The sequence below is a fragment of the Boleophthalmus pectinirostris genome, unplaced genomic scaffold (assembly GCF_026225935.1).
Source record: "Boleophthalmus pectinirostris isolate CB_2022bp ecotype Guang Dong unplaced genomic scaffold, ASM2622593v1 HiC_scaffold_21, whole genome shotgun sequence".
In the NCBI taxonomy this organism is placed as follows: Eukaryota; Metazoa; Chordata; class Actinopteri; order Gobiiformes; family Gobiidae; genus Boleophthalmus; species Boleophthalmus pectinirostris.
In genome coordinates, this window is record NW_026571175.1 from 34,444,997 (window position 1) to 34,456,336 (window position 11,340).

Here is an 11,340-nt window from a genome sequence, read left to right on the forward strand (position 1 = left end):
GAAATTCCATACCTGTTACCTCCGCAAATTCCTAGTTATTTTAATAGATCCGTGGCAAATTGGTCTCTTGCTATCTTTTTTTGCTACTTTTTGAGAATTTATTATTACCATTTATATATTTTACTCTTTGTTATTATATTATATTGTTATATGTGAGCTCCTGTGTCCAAATTATCTCCCTTGTGGTCAGTGTTGGGAAGGTGACTTTTAAAATTTATTCCCCTGCAGATTACAGATTACACACCCCAAAATGTAGTTTGTAACGTAATCCATTCAATTACTTAAAGTGAGTAATGTAATCTGAATACTTTGGATTACTTGATTTGCTGTTGAGAAGCAAAGACGAGGAAATCTTCACTTAAGAAGTTTTGTCTGATAAAAGAAAATAAAAAAGCAGAGTCTTTATTTAACCAAATAAAAAAAATATATTATTGATAGAAGAGGAGGAAACACGGTCCATGCAACATGATTTAGTCCAGTTAAATCCTGTTTTAGACCTGGTTCAGACCTGGTTTCGTCCTGGTTTAGTCTTGGTTTAGACCTAGTTTAGAACTGGTTTAGACCTGGTTTAGTCTTGGTTTAGACCCAGTTTAGACCCGGTTTTAGTCCTGGTTTAGTCTTGGTTTAAACCTGGTTTAGACCTGGTTTGGACCTGGTTTGGACCTGGTTTAGACCTAGTTTGGACCTGGTTTGGACCTGGTTTAGACCTGGTTTAGACCTGGTTTGGACCTGGTTTAGACCTGGTTTGGACCTGGTTTGGACCTGACTTTGACCTGGTCTAGTGTCTGGCAATGGGTGGAATTACTGGGGAGAAAAAAAAAAAAAAAAAAAAGGGATAAGGCCCGAAACGTGAAAACAGGAAAATACCGCCGTGTAATCCATTTATTTCAACAAAGTAACTGTAATCCAATTATCACTCACTGAAACAGTAACTGAATACAGTTACTCATAATTTGTACTCTGATTACATAACTCCGGTACGTGTAATCTGTTACTCCCCAACACTGCTTGTGGATCAATAAAGTTTGTCTAAAAGTCTAAATTAGCACAAAACTATTCTCTCATGTTTGTTTTGTCCAGCAGGTGGCGGTAGAGCGTCCCCCACACGCTTTAACCAAAACGAAGAAACGCGTGACGTGTGCCGCGCAGACGTAGCCGGTGCGTGTTGTGCGGTGGTTGTATGCTAGCTGCGTGTAGCATGTGCGTGTAAACTTTGCGTGAAACATTTTTGTGTGTTTTTGTTTTATTGGAGATCGATCCGCGTGGGACCGAGCGGCATCATGAGCACGCTGTGGATGGGAAACGTGAGTGTGTTTTGAAGTTATTTTAGCACTAATTTAGCCTCTTTGAGCAAAGTTGTAGCGTCAGATGGGAAGTGATGATGAATAAACAAAACCTGGAACAACCTCAGAGTGACCGCACGTCCCTGTTTATCCCTGTCCCGGCGGATTTATACAAAACCACTGATCTGTCCCAGTTTTATACAAGAAATGTCCCTATTTTTGACCAATTCAATCCCTTCCAACAGTAAAGAGAGACATAAACTGTAATTTGTTTAGGTAAAATACAAAAAAGCTGCTTAAAAATCACCAAAACACAAAGAAAATGTGACTATACTGACTCACATTTGTCCTGAGTGCAGAATAATTTTCCTTAAGTACACACTCGTTCACTCAAAATTTAATTATTACCATCTAGGTGTGTGTAAAAATATCGAAATATTGATTTATCGTATCATTTAATGTGATGATACGGTATCGATATCGTGGGCTGCTGCATCGATATTGGCAAGAGTATTTTTTTGGTGTATTTTACTCAAGTATTTTGTTAAAGCGCTAAGGTTTTGTTGCTTGGTCAGTGGAAGGAAACTTGTTTATGCGACACATTTTTTTTTACATTTTCGCTGTTTTGAGGATTAAAATGTTTGTGTTTCGTATGAACTTTGTACAAAAAGTGGTTTAATGAAGACTTTTAGTGTCACAGCCATGATTTAGCCTTTATTTTTTATAGAACTGTATCGAATCGTTTTGAAGTATATCGAATTGAAAGTGCACTGTATCGAGGTTTGTATTGTATCGGCAACTTCTTAACGATACCCAATCTTAGTAAAAGGTATAAATTGTCATTTGTTTAGGTAAAATACAGAAAAGCTGCTTAAAAATGACCAAAACACAAAGAAAATGTGACTATACTGACTCACATTTGTCCTGAGTGCAGAATAATTTTCCTTAAGTACACACTAGTTTCACATTTTTAATATTACCGTCTAGAGGTGAGCAGAAATATCGAAATATTAATATATCGTATCATTTAATGTGATGATACGGTATCGATATCGTGGGCTGCTGCATCAATATATTGGCAAGAGTATTTTTTTGGTATATTTTACTCAGTTATTTTGTTTCAGAGCTACAGTTTTGTTGCTTATTCAGAGGAAGGAAACTCGTTTATGCGACACATTTGACATTTTCACTGTTTTGATGATTAAAATGTTTGTGTTTCATATGAACTTTGTACAAAAAATGGTTTAATGAAGACTTTTAGTATCACAGCCATGATATTGTTTATCAAATCGTATTAAATCGAAAGTGCACTGTATGGAGATATGTATCGTATTGACAACTTCTTAACGATACCCAGCCCTCTGTGTGCAAAAACACGGAAATATTGATACATCGTATTGTTTAATGTGATGATACGGTATCTATATCGTGGGCTGCTGTATCGATGTATCTCCAAGAGGATTTTTTTGGTATATTTTACAAAATAATTTTGTTACAGCACTAAAGTTTTGTTGCTTGTTTAGAGGAAGGAAACTCGCTTATGCGACACATTTGACATTTTCACTGTTTTGATGATTAACATTTTTGTTTTTCATATGAACTTTGCACAAAAAGTAGTTTAAGAAAGACTTTTAGTATCACAGCCATGATTTAGCCTTTATTTTTTATTGAACCGTATGAAATCATTTTGAAATATATCGAATCGAAAGTGTACTGTATCGATGTATGTATCGTATCGGCAACTTCTTAATGATATTCAACCCTAGTAAAGAGAGGCATAAATTGTCATTTGTTCAGGTAAAATACAGAAAAGCTGCTTAAAAATGACAAAAACACAAAGAAAATGTGACTCTACTGACTCTCATTAGTGCCGAAAGCAGAACAATTTTCCTTAATTACTCACTTGTTTCACAATTTTATAAATCTGTTCTCCAGGTCTGTAGATCTGAGAGACTGTTTTCTTTAGAGGAGAAAAGTAAAATGCTATCAAATTTGGAAAGGTGGAGTAGAATCACATTTAGATCTTTTATTGTGAAAGTTTTTTTTTGTGTAAATGTCATGATGCTGACGTTCCTCTGTTCTCCAGCTGGAGCCCTACATGGACGAGAAGTTCATCATCAGGGCGTTTGCGACGATGGGCGAGACTGTGGTCAACGTACGCATCATCCGCCACAAGATGACCGGGTGAGTCCTAACCGCCGGACTCGAGTCACTCTCAGGGTTGACAGATTTTCAGAGAGCAACAAGCAACCAAGTGTTTAAAAAATCCCCACAAAAAGAACTATGTGATAGTTAAACATTGTGTGTCACTTAGACTTAGACAAACTACATTATAACTCTTTTAATAAACATTGGAGGATTATCAAGTGTAAACTGTGACCTGACTCACAGAACTGGGCCTGTAGTTTCTGTTTATGTCCTAACCTTGACCCTTGACCCCTGTTGTGTGCCAGGGGAGCTCTGGGGTACTGTTTTGTGGAGATGACGGACGAGGGCACAGCCGAGAGGTGTCTGCGCAAGATCAATGGAAAACCCCTCCCCGGAGCCAACCCGGTCAGTTTATTTACACCGTGTTTATTATTTTGTCTTTTTTTATTTAGGGCTGCAACAAACTGTCATTTTATTTATAGATGTTTTTTAGTCCCCTGTGTTATTTGTATAACACACTGTATTATTTTTTCCTTTCTTTTTGTCCTCGTAAAAAGCCATATTTTTTTGGATACAGACGTGTGTCTCTGATTGTCTAATCCACCTGTCAATCACATCCATCTGAACTCTGTCTTTGTTATAAAAACATCTTTTGTCGTTTGGTTTGAGTTCATACAGTCAATAAAGGCCATTTACGTTGATCAAAATACGACTATGATTGTTTTTTATAGTCGATTTATTGTTGCAGCCCTAATGTAATACACATATTTTTGTCAGTTTTACTAAAGACAAATAAAACTACGCCTTTATTTTCTTTTTCCAGCCAACAAGGTTTAAGTTGAACAGAGCCACTTTCGGAAAGCAAGACACCGGGTGAGATTTAAGATTTAAGAATTTGCTACAATCATATTTTTTAACCCACAGGGTAAAAATGTACATCATCTTAAAATTTAGTGCCCCACTAATGAAAATACAGCTGGTAGGAGACCATTCCAAGTACTTCCCCAAGGGCTTTAGAAGTTAAGGATATTATGCTGAATAATTTAAATGTGATTCAACTGTCTCTTATCATAGTAAATGTGTAATATAAATGTAAAATTTTGTGCAATGATTTATGGTTTATAGGGATCTAAATAAACCCTATCTAAAGCTGCAGTTGTTGTTGCCTTTATCTGGGCTTAATTTTGTGCAAAAACTAAAAGGAGTCGCTTTCTGCCATTTTCATTTTGTAAAAGTAGCTCACTGGGGAAAGGTTGGAGACTCCTGGCCTACGAGATAATATCAAGATGAATTACATTTAAAATTAAAAAAAATATATAGATGTTTTCTTGTTAACCTTTATGTTTAATGCAATACTTGAACCACAACCAATCCACTGACAGGCACATTTCTGATTGCAAAAATACTAAATAAATAAATTTTAAGAAATATCTAATGTACTTGTGTCTGTGTGTCTAGGCCCATGTTCTCTCTGTTTGTGGGAGATCTGACCCCAGAGGTGGACGATGGGATGTTGTACGAGTTCTTCTATAATCGTTACCCCCAGTGCAGAGGAGGGAAGGTGGTGCTGGACCATCTGGGAAACTCCAAGTCAGTCCTGCTCTTTTCTGTTCACAGCTGTGGCTCACTCCTGTAATATCAACTGCATGTGACAAGTTAGGCTGCCCGCTTCACCAAAACACAGGGGTTTCTGGATTTAGTCATTTTGGATAGGTTCATACTTTTTGTGGCTGGACATGTGCCCCAAACATGATGTAAAGTTAATTAAATAACTGTTGCCTATAGCAAGAATACAGTAGTTTTTGACAAATATATATATATATATATATATTACTTTTATTTAACTTTAAGTGTCTGAAAATTTTTTCTGTGCGTAAACTGGTCATTAGAAAAAAAGTTTTAAAACCTGTCATGTATTTCAAATCTGAAAACATCTTGACTAAGTTCCTCTCTCGTGAACTTTCCAGGGGCTGTGGGTTCGTGCAGTTCCCAGACGAGCGGCTGCAGAAGCGGGCGCTGGACGAGTGTCAGGGGGCCGTGGGTCTGGGGGGTAAACCTCTCAGACTGAGCCTCGCTGCAAACAAGTAAGAGCATTACTACAGCAGTACTACAGCAGTACTACGTCAAAGGGCCTGTACCTGATTTCATTTATTTGAACAAAAGTTGTATTGATAATTATTAGGAGTGTAACGGTACATGCCGAACCATTTAAGTACGGGACGTTCGGTTCGCTGCAGGTCTGTGCACGAATGAGTTTGCGCAATTTGTGTGTGTTTACATTTGGCCTCTACATGTGCAGCTACACGGAGGCTTGGCTCTTTAATATTCATGAGGAAACACGTCTGTGATTGGGGCAACAGTGTTTCCCGCAGTATTCCCCTAACTTATAGTTAGGGCGGCCACCTTGACTACGTCCCTCCGAACCACGAGAATTCTCACAAAACTACAGTTGTCACACAGCAGTCCTCACTTATGCTTTTTGCTGGCACGAAATCTCCACCTGCGACCTCTATTATTTTCAGCCGCTGGAGACTTTGTGACTGCAGCAGATCTGCACTTACTTCAGACAATGTGGACAAGTTGTTTTTTCTGACTAAAAATCTGAAGATTGAGTAAAACTTCATGCTGGAACTGTTAGTGCTGCTCTTTACTTTATGAAAAGTTTTGTTTACTGTTTTCAAGGAATTTATTATTAGAATTTATTTTTTATAATATTTCATACATTAGTTTTTTATATTTTTTTCATACATATTTTATTCAACTTATTAATATTACCAAGCTGCACTTTGCATTTATTTTATTTTCCCGTTTGTATAATGTTAAAACAAATTGATAGTAAAAATAAAAACACAAATGGTTTTGTATTTTGTTCCCATATGCACCAAAAATTAACCGAACGGAGACCTCAAAACCGAGATACGTACCGAAACGTCATTTTTGTGTCCCGTTACACCCCTACTAATTATAGTGTTTTATTGTTATTGTTGTCAGCATTACAGTGACAGCTTCTGAAAAGTTGTGAAAAGAGCTTATAAACACATTTATAAACTCAATCATTAGGATGGTTTGAATGCATATGGTAAATGAGGAATAAATTTGGACCACTGCAAACCCTTTAAAATTAACTTGTTTTTCCACATTTTAAGATGATAAAAATCAGGTACAGTGCCTTTAACTGTTTCATTCTGCTATTTTTAACACATCACTTTAAGAATAGTTTTTCATGAGTTTAGGGTTAATCTATCAGTGGCATCATTTCAGTTCAGTATTATCGTCTCTTGTGTGTCATCGGCCTGTGATTCAGTGACTTTACTTTTGGTATTTTCAGTTTAAAGAACAAACCCCAGACCACCTCCACCACCCAGAGCGACACCAAAACCTGGAGCACCTCCACCTACAGCCAGGGCTACGACCCCTACGGCCAGTACAGCACCTACGGCTACGGATACCCCGCCTCCTCCTGGAACTACGACCAGAACGCCTTCGGATACTACCCCGGATACGACTACTCGCAGTACATGGCCATGCAGGTAAAGAGGGGAGGGGCAGGTGCAGGTGAAGGGGCAGGTGCTGAGGGGAGGGGGCAGGCTTCTGTGACATAGTTTATATCCATCAATTATCACATAATAAATCCACTGCAATAGACTCCAGAATATTCTCTCTTAAAATGCGGGTGGTTCTGGAATATGTTTTTTGTTCACGATGGTTTAAAAAAAATTATTAAAACTGAACATAAAACTTGATCAGACTGTAAACATTACTTAAATAAATTTGAAAATATTGGATGTGATTCTACTGGGAAAGTGTCATGATCACAAATCCAAATAACAAAAATCAATGCCTTCTTTTAAATCCTTTCTGCTGTTTTGACACCTTAATTATTTTAACAGCCGAAAATTTCAATCCATGTCGAAAAATGCATAAAATGTTACAGCTGGGCCTGTTTCTGAAAAGATGTATAACCCTGAAATCAGCTAAAGTCTGTGTTTTCTGTTTCATAAAGAGAGTTTAAATAACCCAGACTCAGAGACTAACAAAGGCTTTAGTCGAACTCTGAAATATAAATATTGTTGCGTGTTGATATTTGCATTAAAAAACTAAGTTGGGGCATTAAATTTGAAGTAGTAGTAAAAGTCCAGAGGCTGACTCTTGTGTGTTTCAGGAGGGAGAGACGGCCGAGGAGGAGGCCGCTGTCCCAGAGGATGACGGGACTGAAGGTGAGTGTGCAGCTTTAATTTGTATTTTTAATTTTATTTTTTTTATTTTTGCATTTAAACAGGAATAACAGTGGCTATAATGTCTCTCAAACACTTCACATCCAAGCAGGAGATTTAAACAAAGGCCAAAGGAAGTATGAAACGGCACTACATCATTATTATCACAAAAGAGGACGTGAACATAAATAGTTATTTAAAAAAAAAAGTCTAGAACTGCAGAGAACACTGAGCCACCAGAGGGCGCTATTTAAGACATGAAAATAAAAATGAAAATGGGGGTCACATCTACCCTCTATCTCTCACTTATGAATTTATTTGTAATATTTTGATGAATTGCACATCCCTAGTCTGTGTTTTGGTTCACCAAGATGATAATCCAATAAGAGGTACGGTAGCATAAACAACAGAACAGAACAAGTTTAACAAACTCTTCATCTCACTCCAAATCACAAATCCATTAAATTCTTCGTCCTCGGTGTCACTTCTGAGAAACTTGGCTTCGACCTTCGGAGGTAAACGACAGCTTCTGTGTCGCTGTCGTCAGACTCAGCATCAGTTCCAGTTAGAATTATTCAGGTCTTTCTGAATCCCGACAGGATGGTTTCGGTGTCACTGAAGTCCAGGCTTTGTCCATCCTTCAGGAAAGTTTCATGGTGCATCCTCCCGGTGTCACAAGTTTCTCTCTCACTCCAAACTTTTTTTCTGCTGCTCGATTATCGTTTTCAGCTGAATATTTCATTACTTTCAGCTTGCAGTTTGTTACCATTGTAAATTTTCAGTGGTACAGAAATAATGCTGTGATCAACTGACATGATACAGACAGGACAGAGGCTCTTTCTGCAGGAGACATGCGCAGTAGAGCCAAGTGTCAGTGGTGCAGGAGGAACAGGAGCAGCAGATCCTCACATACTAGACTAGAACCTCTCCACACTTCACTGTCAACATTTAATATATATAAGTCGCACCAGAGTATAAGCCACAGGAAACCGAACCCGAACCGTGAAAAAAGTGCGACTTATAGTCTGAAAAATATCAATATCAAATATATAAGATCCTACGACTAAAACCAAGTCCACTCTTTTGCATCCAGAACAGCAGAATTAAAAAACAAATTATCTTTCATAATTGAACCCACCCACTCTTCAGCCCTGTCAGTTTGTTTGTGTTTGTTCCTGTTTCAGATCCAAACCCGGCTCTGGACATCGATGAGGAGAACCGCACGTGTATGGAGCAGAGTGAGGAGCTGTACGACGCTCTGGTCCAAACGCACTGGGTCCCAGAAGAATTCCAGCAGGAACAGGACTATCTGCTGTCGCTGGTGCCCGAGCCCATCACAGCCTGAGCACACGCAGGACTGCTCTGTGGACTGAAGGGGGCGCCAGAGGGAGACCGGACTGAGGGACTGGACTAAGGGACTGGACTAAGGGACTGGACTGAGAGACCAGACTGAGACCAGACTTGAGACCACCTCTATGGACTGAAGGGGGCGCCAGAGGGGATTCCAGACTGAACGACCTGACCAGCCTTGAGACCTTGAGAGACCGGCCTTGAGAGACCAACTCAGTGGACTGTAGGGAGGGCTAGACTGAGACCGGCCTTGAGAGACCGGCCTTGAGAGACCGGCCTTGAGAGACCGGCCTTGAGAGACCGGCCTTGAGAGACCGGCCTTGAGAGACCGGCCTTGAGAGACCGGCCTTGAGAGACCGGACTTGAGAGACCGGACTTGAGAGACCGGACTTGAGAGACCGGACTTGAGAGACTGGACTTGAGTTGAGATTCGCTCTGTGGATTGTAGGGGAGGCCAGATTTGAGACCAGACCAGACTTTTCAGACCAGACTTTTCAGACCGGACTTTTCAGACCGGACTTTTCAGACGACTTTTCAGACCAGACTTTTCAGACCAGACTTTTCAGACCAGACTTTTCAGACACCAGACTTGAGAGACACCAGACTTGAGAGACACCAGACTTGAGAGACACCAGACTTGAGAGACACCAGACTTGAGAGACACCAGACTTGAGAGACCCAGACTTGAGAGACCCAGACTTGAGAGACACCAGACTTGAGAGACACCAGACTTGAGAGACACCAGACTTGAGAGACTTGAGAGACCAGACTTGAGAGACACCAGACTTGAGAGACACCAGACTTGAGAGACACCAGACTTGAGAGACCAGACTTGAGAGACCAGACTTGAGAGACCAGACTTGAGAGACCAGACTTGAGAGACCAGAGCCAAAGGGAGGGGGTTCTAGTTTTGTATCCACATGTAAATAAACTGCTTTTTATAAACGACCTGCTTAAAGTGCACATGACAGGATATAATACACTTTTCTTTAATATAGTTCCTTTCAAATAGACATTTAAACTGTTTATAAATCGTTCCTGCATTTTGGACGGAACCTGGATTTTTTTCTATGTTTATTTTGCCACTCCTCGTCACAAACTGCTATTTAACCGATTAAGAAAAACTTGAAAAACTGTCATATCCACTTTAAGCTATTGTTTAATATTTTTGTTGGTAAATAGTGTAGATTTTTTGACGGGCGCCTCTGGCAAAGAACTTATTTTTAATCAAAGGAGACGCTTCGAGTTGTAGATTTCAAGTTTCTCTTCGAGTGTCAAAACGACTTCTCTGACCTGAACTATTTTCTGTACATGTACAATTTTGCATTCCCAATGTGCTCAAATGTAAAAATACTTTGATATTAAAGGATCAGTCAATGCTACTGAAAATTACAGCACCTTGAGTGTAAAGAGATTCTGATTTTTATGGTCTTAAAAATTATGAAAAAAAAAAAAAAAAACAGAACTGATTTGTTTTAAACCATTTGCAGTGGTCTACCTGACTTACCTTCTGCATTCAGAACATCCTAATGTCACCACCACAATAAGTTTGGAAGTGCTTCTTACAACTTTCAGAGGCCAGAGCGAAGTCACAATAATTTAACAACTAGCATGCTAATAGTGCACTTCCTGATTACCTGATTATCAAATAATAAAAGACCAACTCTTTAATGTCTTGGAAAACCGATACTATAGGTTGGATTTATATTTTATATATATTGTCTTCTTACAGAAAAAATAATTTTGGATAAGCATTGTATTGACTGAGAGACGAGACCTGAGCAACTAGACTGAGAGACCAGACTTGAGACCAGACTTGAGACCAGACTTGAGACCAGACTGTAGACTGAGAGATTATACCGAGAGACCAGACTGAGAAACCACACTGAGAAACTAGACCTGAGACTAGACCTGAGAGATCAGACTCGAGAGCCCAGACTCAAGAGACCAGACCGAGAGACAAACCTGAGACTAGACTTGAGAAATCAGACTTAAGACTACATTGAAAGACCAGACCTTAGACTAGACTGAGAGTTTAGACCTGAGACCAGACCGAGAGATCGGACTTGAGAAACCAGACTGAGAGACCAGACTTGAGAAACCAGACTTGAGAAACCAGACTTGAGAAACCAGACTTGAGAGACCAGACCTTGAGACCAGACCCTGAGACCAAACTTGAGACACTAGACCTGAGACTAGACCAGAGTTATCCAAAGTTATTCCTCACTTACCTTATGCATCCTAACTTTTCATCACAATGAGTTTATAAGCATTTTTCACAACTTTCAGAGGCCAGAGCGGAGCCACGACAATTCAACAACTAACATGCTAAAAATGCACTTCCT

General features: G+C 39.3%; 1 protein-coding gene across 1 annotated transcript; it reads left to right on the plus strand.

Moving 5' to 3' along the window:
- Positions 1-1,137: 1,137 nt before the first annotated feature.
- On the plus strand, positions 1,138-10,392 carry LOC110163464 (tRNA selenocysteine 1-associated protein 1-like). Its single transcript, XM_055157503.1, has 9 exons — positions 1,138-1,304; positions 3,370-3,467; positions 3,737-3,836; positions 4,255-4,304; positions 4,890-5,021; positions 5,399-5,515; positions 6,760-6,961; positions 7,594-7,648; positions 8,830-10,392. Exons 1-9 carry the CDS (start codon positions 1,281-1,283, stop codon positions 8,988-8,990), a joined length of 939 nt encoding a protein of 312 aa, XP_055013478.1. The 5' UTR covers positions 1,138-1,280; the 3' UTR covers positions 8,991-10,392.
- Positions 10,393-11,340: the final 948 nt, after the last annotated feature.